Here is a 20697-nt window from a genome sequence, read left to right as displayed (position 1 = left end):
AGCAGGGGGACCCCATTAGTGAGGGGTGGGCACCATTTGGGAAGGAAAGGTACATTGGGGGGCTACCAACCCGAGGAAGGGGCCCACGTCCATTCTGATAATTCCCCACAGGTGAGGGTGGACACTAGTCCCCACACCATGTAACTGAGCAGGCAACACTCCGGGCAGTCCACCACACCATCTTGGAAGGGGGGTGCTGTGGGCCAGAGGTACGCTGTGACCAGGGCTATGCGTCCTCGCAAGGCGTTTAACTCGCCAACCAGCCCCCGTCCATTGGGGCTATGTTGTGGCCAATCCAACGTGGAGCTAATATTGGGTCGCGCTCGCTGCCTAGACTGGGAAGACCGTAAGGATCTAGGCTATCCAGTGCGTCGGCCAGTCCAGCTGTTGATTGTAGTTCTCTCAGGAACAGAAAATAATGAAAGAAAAAAAAAATCAGTTTAAAAAGGGAAAAATGCCAGGACCAGAGATCCCAACAAGGAGCTAGGTCCTTACTCCTGAGTAGGCAGAAAAAAACTGAAATCCTATAGCAGGAAGTGGGAGTATACCCCTTGGACTGCTCTACAGGCATAGTGAATTCTTTTCCGCCTAGTGTCCTACTAATAAGTAGAACAGCATAACCCAAAGGTCAAAGATGATATGGAGCTGTGTCTGTCAACGAACGAAAGAGAAAATGGGATTTTTGTACTTTATGCAGACACAGCTCTCCATTATTCAGAGTTATGGGTTATATTGCCCCCTACAGAGGTAGGACACAAGGCAGAGAAAAGACTTGGCTACGCCTATGGGCAGTCCCAGGTGGTATACTCGCCCTTCTCTGCTATATATGTCTTCAGTTTAGTTTAGTAGTGTCAGAATTATTACAACTTTATAGAGGGGTGGATGCGGTGTCCGTCAATTCAGAGAAATAGATTTTACGGTAAGTACAAAAATTCCATTTTCTCTTTCGTTTATTGACGGACACAGCTTTGCATTAGTCAGTATCATGGGGACGTCCCCAAGCAGTGCCAAACATGAGGGGTGGGACAACAAAAAATCCCAAGGCTAAAACTAATAGCCAATCAGGTAAAACAGGAGCTCTGCAAAAAACAACTGGAGGCCACCTGAACATACACCCCCAAAGAGAGAACACGTCCTCTAAACAGCAGCCTGCAAAAACTCTGTGGCCAAAGAAAGCATCTGCAGATGCCAAAACATCCACTTTGTAGAATTTAGTGAAAGTGTGCACTGACGAACAAGTGGACGCCTTGCAAACTTGCACCACTGTCGACAAATGACAAAAGGACCAGAAACACGAAGAGCCTAAGTAGGGTGCGCCGTAACAGGGAAAGAAGGAACTTGACCCTTGATAGATGAGGCCCGAGACACCATCTGCCTGATCAATCTGGAAATGGTCGCAGACGAAGCGGACAGCCCTATTCTTGGCTAGCCCGTGATCCCAGACAGTGAATCTGACCTCCGAAAAGACTCCATGACTGCCAGATATAACCGACTCGCCCTAATCACATCCAGAGTAAGCAAATCAAAATCCTTAGGATGTTTGAGCCTGGGACACACAGAAGGCAACACAAGGTCTTAATTCAAATGAAAATTAGAGAGAACCTTAGGAAGGAACGATGGACACGGGCGAAGAACCACCAAGTAGGGGGTACGACAAAACGCAGCCAGCTTCAACACCCTGCGAGCAGAAGTGATAGCCAAACAGGCCACCTTCTGGCAAAGCGTAAGCAGTGGAATATTCCATACATTATCAAAGGAAGGCTTCCAGAGAACTGAAAACACCAAGTTCAGATCCCACCTCTACCACTGCGGTAGTGGAGACCGCACCGGTGGAGTCAGCCATTGAACCCTTTCAATAAAAGGTACACACCATTGCGTTCGTTGCCAGGGGTTGCTGAAAGAAGACCGTCAAGGCCGAGACCTGGCCCTTGATGGTACTCAAGACCATTTTCTGCTCAACATCACATTAAGGAAAGGTCAAAACCTAACTACCGAAAAAGAGCGAGGGTGAACGCCAACCGACTCACACAATAAAATGTACGCTTTCCACGTACGATGGTAGATTTTCCTAGAGGTAGACCTCCTAGCCTACAGCAGTGTCAGAATCACCGACCCAGGCAAACCTCTACCCCCCAGCACCTGGCTTTCAACAGCAAAGGCCACCAAAGCCAGAGACCGCAAAGCAGGATGGCAAATTGGCCCTTGGGACAGCAGATTCTCTCCAAAAGGCAGCCACCATGGGACGACGGCGACCAATCTCACAAGGTCGGCGCACCAAGAGCAGCGAGGCCAGTCTGGGGTACCTAGAACTACAGAAATCCCTTTGGCCTCGATCCTGCGTAAAAGCAGCAGCAGATGTTTGAGGAGGAGGAAAAGCGTAGATCAGACGATACTGGCCCCACAGGGCACCCAAAGCCTCTGTGGCATCAACCAGAGGATCCTGTGACCTTGCCACAAACCTTGGTACCTTTCTGTTGTGCCAGGATGCCAACAGATCGACCTTGGGGTGCCCCACCGAAGACAAATCTGATGAAGCACCTCCGGGTGAAGGGACCCCTCCCCTTGGTCCAACGTCTGCCTAATGAGATAGTCCGCCTGCCAGTTTTTCACCCCTGGAAGGTGTACGGCAGAGAGGGCCAGAAGGAAGCACTCACCACTCCGGAGAATGCCGGCTACTTTCAGGGCTTTCAATACACCCTTTGTTCCGCCCTGGTAATTGACATAGGCCACCGCCATGGCATTATCCGACTGTAACTGTACCAGTAGCCCCCCCAAGACGATCTATCCAGTCATCCAGGCAAAGCCTAATCGCCTGAAGTTCTAACACATTGATCGGTAGTTTGGACTCTTCCAGCGTTCAACAAGCCTGAGCAGAGCTTTGTCCCAGGACACCTACCCACCCAGACAGACTGGCATTCGTCGTGACCACTGTCAAATACAAGGGAAGAAAGGATTTGCCCTGTCAAAGAGCCAGGGAACGAATCCTTGGTTTCCCAGCGCAGCTGGATCTTAATGTCCAAGAACCTCAGACACTCGTCCCATTTTACCAAGATCTCCCTTGGACGGAACCGCCTCGAAGGTAGATACTCTCAGGCCCAGCACCTGCATGCAAATCCGGAGGGAGAACCCCCTGCTGGACAGCAGTAGATGAATTGCAGCATGCAACTTCTGGATTTTGTCCAGAGGAAGGAACACTCTGGCTATAGCTGAATCCAGAGTCAGACCCATATAATGCAATTTTCTGGATGGAATCAGAGCAGACCTCTGGTAGTTCAGAGGCCAATCAAACCCCTTCAGGGACTGTATAGTGATCCCTACATTGCCCATCAGGGCAGCAGAGGAATAGGCTCACAAGAGGAGGCCGTTCAGGAAGCACAGTACCGCAATCCCCTGCTGATGTAGCAATGCCAGAAAAAGGGCCAAAACTTTGGCAAGACCAGAGGAGCAGAGGCGTGGCCCAAGGGTAATGCCACAAACTGGCAATGCTCCTCTCCCACAGCATAAATGGAAGCGCTAGTGTCGGGGACACATTGGAATGTGCAGGGAAGCATCCTCTATGTCGATAGAAGCAGAAAGTCCCCGATGAAGGGATGCCACCACCGTGCGAATGGACTCCATTCTCAACGTCTGTACCCGCACAAGCACTTCAGAGCCCTAAGATCCAGAATTGGATGAACGTTGCCCTCCATCTTTGGGGGCCACAAACAGGTTTCAATAAAAAAAAAAAAAACCTCAAAACCATTTTGATGCCTGAAGCAACAGGTCATGCACAGCCCCAAGGAGAGCTTGCAAACATTCCAGGGCACATATTGGAAGGAAGAACCTTTCCGGTGGGCAAGAACAAAATTAACTTGTGACCGGACAGTATCACTTTGTGGACCTATTGATTTACCAAGAAGGTCCACAGGCCTGGAAACCAGCAAAAATGCCCCCCCCCAACCCCAGGAACGGGTGATGGCGCACCTTTAAACTGAAGGATCCTTGTCTGAGTCTAGAAAAAAAATCCCTCCCCTCGGCCTGCTAGACCAGGGCCGCTTCAAACCTCCTGAGGAGGACTTTAAGCTCCTTGTAAAATTTTGTAAAGGTATGAACAGACAACCAGGTAGTCGCCTTGCAAACCTGAAGCACAGATGTTTTGCCGCAATTCCAGTACACTCAGGTGTGAACACAGCCTTAAGCTAATAAGGCAACAACTTCTTCAGCTTGCAAAACCCCCCAAACTGCTTAGTACCTTACAGGTCTTGGTTAGAATTTGTATTTTCTCTAAAGGCTTCATTCACACAGGCATACATCCATGTGAAGGGCATGTTTTCTTTGCACAGAGATACACAAGAGTTCTTGCATCCGCATGCAAGCAGTCCTATTTATGTCAACTGAGATGCTGCTGTTGCATGGACACAACCGCTGCTCCCAATTTGACATCCATGTCACGAATATGTCAAATTAGAAGAAGCGGCCTCTCTGCTGCATCCCAAATGACAATGACATTACAGGGAAAAGATCACTTGTGAATACTGTGCAGGCAAAAAATGGCTCTCACACGGGGGTACGCTTAAGTATGCCCATGTAAACAAGGCCTTAAGAGGAAATACAAAGTCTAACCAAGACCTATCAGGTAACAAGAACTGCGGGGGGAAGTTGGGTCTAGCGAATCTAACATAAGAAGGGTGTTGGGAACTGCATGGGTAAAAACAGGTTTCCCTGTGGCACATCAACCCATTCAAATGAATAGGGTGCAGTGTCTGAGCAAACACGGACGCACGGCCTGCAATAGTGGAGCTTAGTCTTAATGTGGAGGAAATGTTAAGGACGCCCCTCTCTACCCTTATTTTTATCAAGGGATAGGGGCACCTTAATGTAAAGGAGGTTTCTGAGCAGATCTGGTAGGTTTAAGGCTAGTACACAAGCCAAATATCGGCTGGTTTAATAGAAGCCAATATTCAGCCAGTGTGTACAGCAACCTGTTCAGTTTCTGTCTAACTGGCATGCTGGAAAATCAGCAACCGACTAGCATTTGCAGCCAATTGCTATGAACCTTGACCAGTGTGTTCTTGTGGAGGACGGAGTCCCCCAGTCATTACACCATAGCTCAGCAGGGAGATCGCTGTACTAACATTGCATACTTAATACAACTAGCTCTTCAGCTTTTTTCCTTCAGCCCACTGAACGAAAAAAAACTAGCAGTGGGTACCCTGCGTATTAGTTGCGAGAAGTCTGCCATGAATTGACGGACCTGCAGTAGACAACTTCCTGAGAGGACAAATATATTGAATATGCACAATAGGGGAGGCAAAGCTGAGAATAGTAGGGTAGGGACTATCATCCCTCAGTAGGCTTCTTAATATATTATTTAATGGAACTTCCAAAGAGGAGTGCACCTACACGAATTGTACAGATTAGGATAATCTATAATCAATATTGATTTCTGGTGCTGCCAACACAAAGGTGGGCTTTAAAAAAGTATACCGATTCATATTACCAATACTTAAAAGGAGGGAATAACCATTAATGAAACAAAATGATGCGATTCCCAGAAAGGCTTTTGCCAGTGTCCAATCACCTGAAAGTAGCGGCATTAAACCCATGGTTTGAGAACTAACTCTTGTGTTCTGGAACTGTAACAACTAAGACATTTGTGCATGATTTTTTTTCCTAGTGCTCAAAATAGCACTAGAATCTATGAGGGTTTTGACATCCGCTTTCAAGATATTATAAAAAATATATCATACTACAATATGGGAAGATCTATTCTTTTTAAATGGAAGTAATTCCTATTCTGAAGCCAATTGGACACTGAAAAGTACAGTTGCTAAAGTGATTAGAAGTGGCATATAATCTCATTCTGGAATTTGAGCAGAATATTAAGAGGAAAGGGATGGGGAGGGAGGTGCCAAACTGCCAATAATGTAGCAAATTGTATTAGTTGAAATGCAATAATTATGCACTAACAGGCATTGCTAGTATTAGGCACTGAAACAAGCTCCTTGTGAGGACATCAGTACAGAATCCACATCAGAGCATGTGGCAGCTATACGCTGTTGCAAGTGGTACTCATGTACAATACTGTATGCCCAAATGCGTTCAGTGCGCAAGTACCACTCAAAACAGCACCCTCACCCTGTCTTTGCTTATTTTAGCCTGGCATTAATTTTTACAGGTTGCACGCTGGCTGCTCCTGGGGATCCCGGGCACCCATTAATACCCAGTTTTAAAACTGTTTAGACCAAACTGCCCACGTGCATGATGCCTTAAGCTTTTTTGCATTAAAAATATAAGCACGGAGACCTAATGTACTGGTTTCCAGAAGGCTAAGCCTTCTGAATTGCAACATTACAGTCTTTCATATCAATACTGGCTACCAGAAAAAAGTAGAGTACTGCAACCTAGATTTGTCACTGACAATTTGATCCAGTTCTTCAAACAGGACAGACCTACAGCTTGTTAAAGAGATTTCTAAAACACTTTTTTTAAAAGTCATATCCCAGGATCCTCTTAAAGCAGCGACCACAGCATTTTGGTATGTAGCCTGACCCTTACTTCTTTCTTGGTGGTCAATTAGATACCCTACTAGTTGATGGAAAGGTGCAGGAAAACATACCAGACCAGGCAAGCTTCTGGTCAAAATTTCTTAATAGATCACCACTAGAGTTCATATAGGGTACCCATCCAAGACATGACAGTCTAACAGGTATACTTTAAGATGGCAAAACAAAGGTTTCTGAGACAGAAATGGATAGGAAAACTCTCAAATGGTTACTCCAAAACAAGAAATTTTGTTTTTATCTCACTAAACATACAGTGTGTTGTAACTCATATCCAGTAAGCTGTGTTCCCGATTGACAGCTCTCCTCATTTACTATCCCAGAGCCAGGAAGTGTTAAAAGGGGCCACAACAATAATATTTAAATAAAAAAAAAACAAAACAAAAAAAAAAAAACACTTGGCTCTCCATTTTAATTCTCTTTCTGCTTACATTTTTAAACTTCAATCCTGCAAGTGTTTTCTGATGCTTGAGTAAGCAAAGACCATGTTAAATCTACTAAGAAATCACTTATTTTATACCTGCTGTGGCTTTTGTATTGTAGTTTTTTGCTTATTCCGGCGCTCCAGAAACTGCTTGGAGAAATCCTTTGCCTCTGGGGTGTCGCCAAGATATTCACAGACATAATCATGGACCTCATAGGGAGACTCCACTTCACGCAGGAAAGATACAAATGTGTGCACTGTACAAACACATAAAAGAATACTGTAAAATTAACTGAAAAGTGTATGCAAAATAAAGAAAAACTGAATTTTGTAAAATCTTACCGTAAAATTCCTTTCTCTGAGTCCTCTGACAGTCGCCGCCCACTCATACAGTCTTCACTAATGGGTACTGACCTCTTATCCACAGGAGTAAGCTAGGCAGAAGATTTTGTTAAAAACACAAAACTTTGCAGACACACCTACAGGGGGCTGTCCCTCTGGTCAAATACCCCCGGCTAGCCTCATTCCAAATTCAGTTTGGTAGCAAGCAGTAGATAGTCCATAAACCCCAAAAGAGGGGTGGGGGCGGCGACTGTCAGAGGACTCAGAGAAAGGAATTTTATGGTAAGATTTTACAAAAATTCAGTTTTCTCTTACGTCCTCTGACAGTCGCCGCCCACTCATACAGTCTTCACTAATGGGATGTCCCAAAGCAGTGTAGGCATGAGGGGTGGGAAACGCAACCGTCTCAAGGTAACGAAGCACCCAAGGTCAGATAAAAGAACCTTATTTGAACCAGAAAGGTAACCCACTGGGTAACAGGAAAGCTCAACAGGAGCAAACAAACCCAGGAAGGTAAAATAACCAAGGGGGAAAAAACCCCAACAGGAGGGGACAGTCTAAAAACGCCATGTCTCCCCAAAAGTACTGCCGCACTTTAGAACTTTGCGGCCAAAGGAGGCATCTGCCGATGCCGAAAACATCAAGTTAGTAAACTCTGTATAGGTGTGCAGGGACGACTAGGTCGCCGCATTGCACATCCGGGACACCAACGCCTGATGGCGAAAGGCCCAAAAGGCACCCTCCGTTCAGAAGAGTGCGCCGTGACAGGGAATGGCGGAACCCGATCCCTAGGCGAATAAGCCTGTACAATCGTCTGTCTGAACTAGACAGGAACGGTGGCCGCAGTCGCAGCCATACCCTTCCGAGGCCCTCAGGAAGGACAAAAAAAAAAAAAAAAAGAGAATCCGACCTTCTGAAGGATTCAGTAGACGACAGGTAACCCTGATCGCCCTGACAACATCCAAGGAATGCAAGGCAAAACTCCGTAGGATTCGCACACAGCGAAAGCAAAACAATGTCCTCATGGAGATGGACATCAGACACCACCTTCGGAAGGAAGGACTGATGAGGTCGCAAGACCACCTTATCCCTATGAACCACCAGGTAGGGGGAGCGGCAAGATAAGCCCGCCAACTCCGACACTGCAAGCAGATGTGATCGCCACCAGAAAAGCAACTTTCCGTGACAGTGCAAGCAGAGGAATCTCCCGGATGTTCTCAAAGGGAGGATGTTGCAAAACGACAGAACCAAATCCAAGTCCCAAGGGGTTAGGGGCGCCCGAGGGGGCCAAATGACGCACCCCTTGAATAAAGGTGCGGATCAAGGAATTTAACGCCAAAGGGCTCTGGAAAGAATGGCCAGCGCAGATAACTGACCCTCAACAGCGCAAGACGTAGGTCCACTCCGGATTGCAGGAAGGCTAGCACGCTTGCCACCGAAAAGTAGCGAGAATGGAAACCCTGCAATTCGCACCAGGCAAAGCAAGCCTTCCAGGTACGAAAAAAAAACTTACCGGACAAGGCATCCCTAGCTCTAAGCAAGGTAGGAGTGACCTACGACGAGAGATCCAGATCTCTTAAGATCTGGCTTTTAATAGTCACGCTGTCAAGGCCATCGACTGTAAAGCAGGATGGAAGAACAGCCCCTGAGACAACAGATTGACTCGTAAGGGGAGCTGCCAGGGAGGCTCGACAACCAATTGCATGACGTCTGCGTATCAAGACCGGCGCGGCCAGTCCGGGCCCCCAGGACCACCAACCTCGGTTCCGAGACCAACCTGCGAAGGAACCGTGACAACAACTGGATCGTGGGGAAGGCATAAATCAGGCGATACTGATTCCAAGGCACCACCAGCGCGTCCGAGGCGGCTGCCAGAGGATCGCGTGTACTTGCCACGAGCCTTCCCACCTTGTTGTTTAGAGAAGGCGCGCCATCGCGCACACAGCATCTGAAACACCTCCGGGTGTAGGAGCCATTCCCCTTGGTCTGGCGACTACGATTGTCGGCCTGCCAGTGTTCCATACCCGGAATGTGAACTGCCGAAAGCGCAGCGACCCGCGTCTCGGCCCAAGGCAAAATCTCAGCCACTTCCTTGGCCCCCCGGGCACTCCTGGTGCCCCTTTGAAGATTGATGTACGCCACCGCAGTGGTGTTGTCCGCCTGCACCGGTACACCGCCCTGAAGACGATCCCACCAACGGAGCAAACAGAGTCTGATCGTTCTCAGTTCCAAGGCATGTATCGGTAGGGCGGATTCCTCCTCCAACCAAGTTCCCTGGGCAGACAATTTTACCCAGAACGCCACCCCAGCTCGACAGGCTGGCGTCCGTGGTGAGCACCTTCAATAACAACGGCCGGAAGGATTCCCCTTCCGCAGAGTCAGACTGGAGCCACCACAGAAGGTTCGCTCTGACCCAGTGACTCAAAAATATCCTCCTGTCCAAGGACTGAGGATGCCTGTCCCACCTGGCTAGGATCTCCGCTTGCAGAGATTGCGTGTGGAACCGTGCAAACGGCATCGCCTCGAAGGCTGACACCATCAATCCTAGGGATCGCATGCAGGTCCAGAGTGATGAGGATTCGTTGTCCCTGAGGGACCTGACCTCGGTCAGCAGAGTCCGGAGCATGTCCTCCGGCAGGAAAAACTCCCGCATGGGCGGAGTCCAGGAACATTCCCAGATAAGGGAGATGAACAGAAGGGAGCAATGTCGACTTCTGAAAGTTGATGGCCCACCCGAACTCCTGGAGCTTCTGAACCGTGGTTGACAGATCGCGCAACAGAGTTAAACTGGAACTCGACCTTAACAGGAGATCGTCCAGATATCCAAGGATTGCGATCCCCTGCGCCCGCAACAGGGCCAGAACAGGAGCCAAAGCTTTGGTAAACACCCTTGGAGCCGAAGCGAGACCGAAAGGTAGCGCCACGAACTGATAGCACTCCTCCGCAATTGCGAATCAGAGGTATCTCTGGTGACTCTCGAATAGAAGGATGTGTAGAAACGCATCCTTGAGGTTGATTAAAGCCAGGAATCTCCCGGGCTCAGAGAGGCCACCACCGAACAAAGGGATTCCCCTACGGAATTTTTGAACCCGCACAAAGCGGTTTAGAAACTTCAGGTCCAAAATCGGATGCACCTTGCCCTCCTTTAAGGGCACCATGAACAGATTCAAGCAAAAAAAAAACAAAAACCTGTCCCGATGTGACATGGGGACGATCACCCCCTGGGCGAGGAGATCCCGAATTGCCCGTTGAAGATCGTGAAAACGATCTGGGGGTCAATAAAGAATCTGTCTGCTGGGCGCAATCGAAATTCGATCTTGCACCCCGACCGAATGAGTTCCTGAACCCATCTGTCCTGAATGGCGGACGGGGCCGCCGTGCCAGAGTGGGCGGCGATAGACTTGCCCGCCCAAGGTTTCTTCTGGCCACCAGAGGCCTTGAAGGATTCGCCCTTGTCATGTGCCTTAAAGGCACGAAAGGACCCCTGGTTAGGATAAAAGGAAGGGCCCCGCTTACCGCGGAAGAAACTTACCCTTGGACACATGGGGCAGCAGAGTGCTTTTACCCCCAGTGACCCCCTTCACCAACTTGTCCAGAGAGTCCCCATAAAGGCGATTCCCCGCATAAGGGATGTCAGACACCGTCTGCCTGGAAGTCTGGTCGCCGACCAGCTCTACAGCCACACAAGGCGACGGATTAACACTGCGACAGCAGAGAAGCGTAAGGCTAAATGGGCCTCATCCAAGGCCGCATCACACAGGCATAAAACTGCCTGAACAATTTGGTACACCTTCTCCAAAGAAGCAGGAGGGGCGGAATCAGCCACAAGGGTTCGTCTGAGCACCTTAGTCCCCACAGCCTGAGAGACCATTAAAGAGGCGAACACAGGCTTCAGCAAGGAACCTGCCACCACATAGGAGTGGCGGGCAAGAGATTCCACCCGCCTATCCGCCGGGTCTCTAAGCACCGGATAAGCCTCCATGGGCATCAGAGTGGCCTTATGTAATCTGGATACCGTGTGGTCCACCTTAGGGGCCACAATCCAGTGTGAATTCGTTGGAGACACGAAGGGATAACGGTACTCAACCGCCTAGGTACCACAAAGTTACGCTTCAGATTGCGCCATTGTTCATTCACCATTGCATGAAAGTCGGCGTGACAGGAAAAAAACTGAACCGATCTCTGGGTTCTGTGGGTCCCAAAGGATGACCGCGTACCCTGCTGGTGGGGCTCAACCTCCAAATGCAGCGTTTCTTTGACAGAACTAATGAGCGCAGCCAAAGCAGTGCGATCTCTGGCAGCCCTGACGGGGGAAACTTCCCCCTCCTCCACTTCCCCTTCCGACTGAGACCCCTCAGGGGGGTACCTGTCTGTGACAACCATATCAGAATCTGAATCAGAAGGCGGCGAAGGCTGGACCTATTTCTACAAGACCGTTTAGACATCAGCAGATCCACCTTTGATGCTAGAGTTGCAAGTGCAGTGCTAAGAGAGCTCTGCTGAGAGGACCCAGTCATACCCGAATCCTCCACCAGAGCTGGGAGAAATTTGCTGTCCTGGGAATCCATATCAAATCGGATGAAGGTTTTGAAGGCGCTGGCCCTTTAAGAAGCAACCACTGCGGACCACACCGTGAGGTTCCGCAATAGAAATTAAAAAGTGCTACAGGCAAACCGCAGGAAAGTGACGGCCACCATGAAAAACGACCCAGGAGAAGTGAAAAGACCCTCAGAAGTGCATACATACAGACTCTACACTAGCTGGAACGATCTGCAGTCTGAGGAAAGGAAGTGATGTCATCAGCTAGAGCAGGGCTCAAAATTTCTGCTAGCCAGGCCTTAAGGGTTACTCGCCACCAGTTGCCCCACCCAACTCCTACCCTGCCCCGCCCCTAAACACGCCCTCATAAATTATCTCATAAAATGACACTGTTAAATGTTTTTGCATTAATGCAGAAGTTACAAAAATAAATAATAACAACATTTTCAGTGCCCATCAGTGCAGCCTAATCAGTGCCCATCAAGGGTCTGGAACCCCCCAAATCACCCTCCTAGTACCCCCCAAATTTCACCTACTAGAACAAATCCTACCCGTCAAATCCTCCCCCCCATCAACATTTCCCCCCCTAGCACAAAAACCCCCCCATTATTCCTACTGGCACAACCCCCACCAAATACCCCTTTTTAACAGCCCCAAGACTTCCTGTTCTGGCACAAATCCATCCCCCCCCACCCCATTCTAATAATCTCTTCAAGGACGATCCCCAAATCCCCACTCCTGGCACAAATCCTCACCCCCCCCCCCCAGCACGAATCACTCCTCCTAGCACCCCCCCCCCAATTCCCCTGCTAGAAGAAATCTTATATTGTCACCTCTCAAATTCCCCATCCCAGCACAACCCCCCTCCCCCCCCATATCGATCCCACCTAGAAGTAACCATCTTCTCCCCACCCCTCCTAGTACAAATACTCTTTGGGGGATTGTCCTGGGGGGGGGGGGGGATAAGAGAATTTGTAGCAGGAGGGGTGGGGAGAAGATGATTACTTCTAGGTGGGATCAATATGGGAGGGAGGGGGGGACTGTGCTGAGATGGGGGGGTTGTGCTAAGAGGGGGGGGGACTGTGCTGAGATGGGGGGGTTGTGCTAGGAGGGGGGGGGATTGTGCTGAGATGGGGGGGTTGTGCTGAGATGGGAATTTGGGAGGTGACAGGATAAGATTGGTGCCCCCAGTGCAGTTCTCTCTTTCCTCCAGCATGCAGACCTCAGATACAGCGCGGCACATTGATCTGTCATTCTCCTCTTCTGAGGCTCCTTCTCCTCTTCATATGTCAGAGCGGAGGAGGGGCGTAGAAGGAGCCTAAGAGAAGCCGATTCCTATAGCTTTGCACGGACAGCTGGTGGGAGAGATGCGGCTGCAGGAGCAGAAGGGGAAGAAGTTTACGGCTCAGGAATGACACTGGATATCAGATGGGACTATACAGAGTTTGTTACCCGCCCCCTTTCCACATTGCTTGCTTTGACTCGGAGGAGAGGGGATAACAAACTCTGTATGACGGCCGCTATTGAAAGGAGTGTGAAGCCCGGCGAGAAGAGGGAGAGAGAGAGAGAGAGAGAGAGCACATCCCGCTCTCTCCTCTCAACTTACAGTATAGTCACAGAAACACTCCTTGCAGCGCCCCCTCCACCTCCCATGACACAGACGCCCAGGGCAGCCGTCCTCCCTCCCACCCTCCCTCCCTTGTACCGGCTCTGGCCTTGAGATGATCGGCTTGACCCCCTCCATCTGTACTGCTGGTCGGATAATGTCGGAGCGACGGATCCTCCCGCTGTAACAGCTTGTAATTGCCGGGCGCTCGCTCACACACACAGTCCCGCCTCCTAGCCTGGCTTCTTTGATAGACGTCACACGTCCTGGTTGGCCAGGTGTTCTGTCTATCAAAGAAGCCGGGCTAGGAGGCGGGACTGTGTATGTCGGCGAGCGCCCCGCAATTACAATTAAAGCGGTTTTAGCGGGATGAACCGCCGCTCCGACATTATCCAATCCTTGGGCCGGCTTTCCTCTCCTCTCTTCCCCTGACTGGAGCTCGCACTACATAATTTTCCACTCGCAAAATGCGAGCAGGCGAGTGGAAAATTTGAGGGCTGAGCTAGAGGACACAGACTAAGGGAAAATGGCTGCCCATGTAAAATAATGAGGAGGCTACAGGAAAAAGGCCGCCGAACACATTGTGAAGAGGACCGTGCCACATCCAAGATGGCGCAGAAAGGCGCAAATTTGCTGCAGGGAGGAGTGCAGAAGCCCATACATGAAGCTGAAATGCATGTCCACACCAAAAATGGCGGCCCCGCGAATTTTCGCAGCGGGCCGCACGCACATGTCTGGTACCCCAAATTGTACACAAAAAGCACACATCGGGGAGAGGGACCCCCCGCGACCCCCCCACAACGCGGCATAACCGCTATAGTGCCCTCAGGGACAGGGAGAGACCGGGAAGCACACTGACAGACAGGAGGGGAATAATACAGACATCAAAGACAGACTGCCATTCCCAACACAGAGGCCCCACAAACACCCCACAAATAGAGGGGTTACTCACCGCCCAGTGATAGCATGGGTGCCGCCGTGAGGCGGTAAGCCTCCCACCCCGGGTGGGGATACCATCAGCCGAACAGGACGCTAGCTACACGCGGCGTACCGCAGTAGAGACATCCTAGCGAAGTGGCCACTTTGTGGGCTTTGTCCCTGAGGACAGGGACAGGTCGTTTGCGAGGCCTGGGCATACGCATAGCCTGCTAAATGCTCGATGGCAGGCTGGGATTCCATAAGGTTCTCTGTCCTGGGACACCAGGACAACCAGTCCGCAACGCTGTAGTCTTCTAAAGTCTGACTAAGCGCAGGAACAAATAAAAAGCTATTAGTGCAAAGAAAAACACACTTAGCAGAAAATAAAATGTAATAAAACAGAGAAAAGGCTGAGACTGTAGCCCCAGCACAGGGAAGCCTGCCTACTCCTATCTAGGCAAAAGACAAACTGAATTGGGAATGAGGCTAGCCGGGGGTATTGGACCAGAGGGACAGCCCCCTGTAGGTGTGTCTATGCAAAGTTTTGTGTTTTTAACAAAATCTTCTCCCTAGCTTATCTGTGGATAGGAGGTCAGTACCCGTTAGTGAAGACTGTATGAGTGGGCGGCGACTGTCAGAGGACGTAAAAGAAAAAGGAATTTTGACTTACCTGTAAAGTCCACATCTTGGAATCTTAGTACAGGACACAGGAAACATTCATACATGGGTTAAAGGCATGTAGCTTCAGATGATCGACCACTGGCAAGCTTTTGAGGATATGCCTCCCCCGGGTGCCTTTTCTATAACCCTACCCCACTCTGTCAGTACTCTGTTTTGTAGTGTAAATTACATTTTAAATTCTGTATAAAACAGAACTACATTTGGTATGCTATGTTTTGCACACTGCACTCATTCTACACAGCACTAAATGTTTTGCTTACGTATTTAGATTCTTTTAGACCCTGGTATGAAACTGGACTGCCTATGTACCTTAAGTGCTGGTTCACACTGGTGCGATGCAGGAACCCTGCGAATCCACTGCAGGTTCCCGCATCGCACCCGACTCGCAGGCAGTTCACACTGCCATATGGGAACTGGTGGGAGTGTCAATACAAAGTTAATGACACCCCCAGATTAGTTTGCATATCGCAGTGAGAACTGTCTTTTCGGACAGGAATCAGATTGCATAGGTGTGAATACCTATTGCAATCCGATTCTGGCGTGGACCAAAAAAGGATCCTGCACGACTTTGGTCCGAATGCGATGCAAATTCAACCAATCTGTATGGCTGAATTCGCAACCCACAGACATAGCATGTGATTTGCAGAGCAGTGTGGTGCGAATCACATGCAATGTCTGACATCGCTATAGTGTGAACCGGCACTAAAAGTACTATTGTAATATTAAATGTGCTACCTAGGCGAGCATGGTTAGAAAATAACTTCAAGTGCACCAAACAGAACAGTTATTGGAAAGATGCCGAGTGTCCTTTTAGGTCTGTTCCCTACTGCAGTAGTTAATTTGGAACCACTGATCAAAAGACTGAAGTTCAGAGTTCTGCTGTGAGAACCTCTCACCCAAAAGCTGCATCAAAAGAAGGCTGGACCTCTACCTGATAAACTTTGAGAAAGTATGAATAGAAGATCAGATGGCAGCCTTACACAGTTGGGATACAGAGCCTTGGTGCCTAATTGCCCAGGAAACTCCCACTGATCTGGTGGAATGGGTGTGCAACAGCACAGGGATAGGTTATTTCTTAAGAGCTTAATTAAACCCTCAAATTCAAATTGCTTATTTTCCATATACCCATATGGGTATTTTTGAATGCATATCAGTGTACACATATGTAGGTTAGTAGGCTATCCATTATGTTTTATGATGGTTAGGCTCATGACCATCAGTCACAATTATATATACACACATTACATTTGGTTGTAGCCCTGATAAAAGGGAGACTTCCTTGATAGCTACCCAAGAACCTGCAGGAAAGAACCACATTAAGGCCCCAGGAAAGCACATGGTGCTGCACAGGGTGCCTGATACAAGAAACACCTTGAATAAATATTTTCACAAGGGAGTGTGAAGACAGGGGCCTTTGAAAAAGGAAGGATAAGGCTGACGGTTTCCCTTTAAGGGTATCAAGAGTAAAGTTCTGTTTGCAGGAAGGCCAGAATGCGAGGCACAGAGTAATCACTGGGGCCGAAATAACAGCGTTCCCACCAGGCACAAGAGCGCATTCACACCAGGAAAAATAGGATTTCCAGGTATGATCATGGCTGGAAGGGACTTTTCTTGCTTTCAGCAAGGTGAGAATCAGACCCAGAAATCCCTCTATCCTTTATGACCTGGGTTTCAACAGCCATGCCGTTAAAGCCAGAGAATGAGAAGCAGGATATAATAGAGGCACTTGAGACCTCAAATCTGGCCTGTTGGTAAGGGACCACGGGTTGTCTGCTAGAAGTGTATGTCTGTGTACCAGGTTCTTCTGGGCCAGTTAGAATCACCACTTTCCTTTCCTGCTCTATTTTGAGAAACAGACTAGATAGAATTAGTAATTGAAGGAAAGCATAGTTAAGGGGATTTATGGGGCATCTGAGGCCAGGGCTAGAAAATACCAGGTTCTGGCAACAGAGGTAGATTGTTGTAGAATCTGGAGGCTAGGATGTCGATATCTGGAATACCCCATCTTTGGCAAATGAGACTGAACACATCTAGAAGGGGAGACCATTTCCTTTGGTCCAAGTAATTGCAGCTGACACAATCCACCTGCCAGTTGTGCACTCCTGGGATGCGGACTGCAGAAATAGCTGGACAGAAAGTTGGTCTTCAAGACAATCTATTTGCTTCCTTCGAGGCAGCCAGGCTCCTTGTGCCCCCTTGCTGGTTGATATATTCCACCATGGTGGCATTGTCTGACTGCACCGCATAGGTTGCCCCTTCAGAAGAGGGGTCCAGTGCTGCAGAAACAACCGAACTGCTCTGAACTCCAGGAAGTTGCTGGGGAGCTTGGTTTCCTCTCTTGACCAAGTTAAGTTGTCAAAGATTGCAACTTCCCTCCTCAGCCTGATGCCTGTTATAGGGCATTTCCAGTGGTAGGGGAAAAAGCCCTCCCCACTGCTCAGGCTGGGTGCTTCCTGCTCGGCTGGGTAGGAGCATGGGTAAAAGTTGAGGTAAAGTGCCTATTTCCAACTATTTTGTCAGAGAGTTATTTAATGGAATTTGGCAGGAGGCAATTATTAGGACTTGAACCCTCATGGAGAACTCATGGGATTTCGTTGGGGTGTATCCAGTACTAGACCAAGGAATTCCATGTGAAAAAAAAAATAATCACCCATCAAAAACCCTGGAATAGTTGGAATGTCCTCTGGATATTTTCTGAGAACTGACCAGAGACAAGTCCTTCAGATTGTCTTTTAGATAGCCTGTGACATGAATGTTACGGGTTCAGAGCAGGGTAAGCAGAGGTGCCAAGACCTTTATGAACACTCTGGAAGCAGAGCGGGTAGGCGATGAGACAAGCTGGAAAATATTGTGTGCCAATACAAAGCGCAAAAAATTGGGTTTTTGACTTAACGTAAAATCCATTTCTCGGTAGTTCATTGATGGACACATGGACACATTGGGTTATGCTGCCCCCTACAGGAGTAGGACACTAGGCAAAAAAACTTCTGGCTACACCCATGGGCAGTCACAGGGGGTATACTCCCTCATCCTGCTATAGTCACTCGGTTTTCTTACAAGCAGTGTCAGGAGAATTATAACTCCACAGAGGGGTGGGTGCAGTGTCCGTCAATGAACATCAGAGAAATGGATTTTACGGTAAGTGAAAAATCCAATTTTCTCTTTTGTTCATTGACAGACATAGCTTCTGTCATTCTTGACCATTGGGACATCCCAAAGCAGTGTTAAGCATGGGGGGGGGGGGGGGGGGGAACAGCAAAAAAAATCCCAAGGCAAAACATTAGCCAACCAGGCAACAGGGGCTCAGCCAAAACAACTGGAGCCCACCTGAAAAAAAGAAATACCCCCTCAAAGAGGATCAGGTCCTCTTGAACAGCAGCCTGCAAAACCTTGCAGCCAAAGGAAGCATCTGCAGATGCAAACACATCCACTATAAAACTTTGTAAAAGTGTGCACCGACGACCAGGTGGCCGCCTTGCAAACCTGCATCACTGACACCTGATGACGGAAAACCAATGAGGCACTAAGCGCCCTAGTAGAGTGTGCCTTAACAGGGAAAGTAGGAACCTGACCCCTGTAAGAATAGGCCTGAACTACCGTCTGTCTGCTCCATCTGGAAATAGTCACATAGGAAGGGGACAACCCTTTGCCAGGTCCATCCGTGAGCACAAATAGAGAGTCTGACTTCCTAAAAGACAGTGTAGCTGCCAGGTACACCTTATTGCCCGGGTCACATCCAAGGCATGCAAGGCAATTTCCTTCAGATGTTTAGGCATGGGACACAGGGAAGACAACAAAATGTTTTCATTCAAATGAAAGTCACAGACAACTTTACAGGAGGCATACAGGGACCCCGAATTGGGAGACCAGACCTCAGGACAGATCCAGGCAGGACGGGGGCCCTGGCAGGAGCCCCACCCAGTTACAAGCCCCTTGTACAAACGATCGCCCGGTTGCTAGCGGCGCACCCCCCCTGGCCCCCATCGCCAGTTAGCACCCTGCCCCCCACTCCAGAAAAGTGGCCAGACCACCCAAAAAAAAAATATGTCCCCAGCTTATGTGGAGTGGGTCCGACCGCCCCAACGAGGGGCCCATGTCCACCCCAAAACCGTCCAGGGGTAGAGGGGGGGGGGGGAGGGGGAACAGCTGCTTACCATACCAGGAACCAGGTGGGCACCGCTCCAGACAGATCCTTCTCGCCATCAAAATGGGGGGCGAGACATTTAACTTGCGGGGCCAGCTCCCATGCAGTGGGGCTGTGTCGCGGCCGACCTAGCGCGGAGCTGAGTCCTGCGCGCACTCGCTGGCCAGACTGGGGTGATTACTGGATCTAGATTATCTAGCCCCTCGCCCAGTCCGGCAGTTTATAGTAGATTTCATAGGAAAAATCAAGGAGAAAAAATGTTCTATGTAAAAAATGTTGCCAAGACCAAAGATCCCAGCAAGGAACTAGGCTCTTACTCCTGACTAGGCAGAAAAAACTGAGTGACTATAGCAGGAGGAGGGAGTATACCCCCTGGAACTGCCCATGGGTGTAGCCAGAAGATTTGTCTGCCTAGTGTCCTACTCCTGTAGGGGGCAGCATAACCCAATGGTCAAGAACGACAGGAGCTGTGTCCATCAATAAACCAAAGAGAAATGGGAACATACAGATAGGAATCTTGGATATTCAATGATGTATGAGGTATTCCCCTTGTCTCAAGAGAGGTAATTACGGACCTTGCACATACCATGTGAAAGTTTGGCATTTGAAAAGGAATCTGTTGAGGGATTTTAAGTCCAAAATAGGGCGAATATCCCCATTGGGCTTTGGTAACAAACCAGGTTTGAGTAGAAACTTTGAACCTGTCTTGTGGAGGTACTGGCACAGCTTCCTGGAACAAGAGATGGTTCAGGGTCTTTTGCAAATTTCAAGGTTTTCGGGCAGTCTGTTTTGATTTAAAAAAAAGCAAGCATGTGGGGGCAGAATTTTGAACTTTTTGTATACTCCTGAAATCACCAACAGAACCCACCAGTCTGGAACCCAGAAAGAGGTGAACTGTAACAGACATAAACCCCCCCCCCAATTTTAGGAATGAGGGCACCCGTTCACTGTGACTAGGACTTTATGGCTTTTGTGGGTTTAACCTTGTGTTGAAAGGAAGGCCTAAACCTATGTGTTGAATTTGAAGCCTGGATAGAGGGGACAGGTGATCTGTGTTTTAAGGAGCTATGGGGCTCATAAGGGGTTTTAGGAATTTTCCTTTATGGAAATATAACCTTTCCTCTTTTGACCTCGTGGATGAATTGGTCAAATGCCTCAACATACAGACATTTTCCTTGGAAGGATTTACTTCTGAGGCGCCTGGTGCAGTCAGCTTCAGCTAATCAAGCTTTAAGCCATAAGCTTCTGCACATGTGAATGGATACTAGAGCCATTCTGGAAATTCATCCCATGATATTTTCTAGGGCATCCACACAAAAAAGAAGAGCATGTGGCAAATGCTGTAGTAGCTCTGTAACCGCACAATCCCAAAATACAGGGTCGTGTTGAATGTTACTTGTCCTAGTCTGGTTAGCTGCAGTTTGACATACTGAAATGATAGCAAGAGCTGACTGCAGGGCTGGGACTGAACCATTAAAAGAAGAGACATCTTTAATATGTA

At 48.9% G+C, this 20697-nt stretch overlaps 1 protein-coding gene across 1 annotated transcript in view; it reads right to left on the bottom strand.

Annotated features, from left to right (window-relative positions):
• GIGYF2 (GRB10 interacting GYF protein 2) overlaps nt 1–20697 on the bottom strand; it is a 615584-nt gene that overhangs the window by 14178 nt on the left and 580709 nt on the right. Inside the window, exon 26 of the mRNA XM_082251280.1 lies at nt 7063–7223. Coding sequence (XP_082107406.1) covers nt 7063–7223 — 161 coding nt within the window. The remainder of the gene's footprint in view (nt 1–7062; nt 7224–20697) is intronic.

The sequence above is a fragment of the Pelophylax lessonae genome, assembly GCF_965119305.1.
Source record: "Pelophylax lessonae genome assembly, chromosome: 3".
Lineage (NCBI taxonomy): Eukaryota > Metazoa > Chordata > Amphibia > Anura > Ranidae > Pelophylax > Pelophylax lessonae.
Note: the sequence above shows the minus strand (reverse complement) of the source record. Positions and strands in the feature narration are given on the sequence as shown.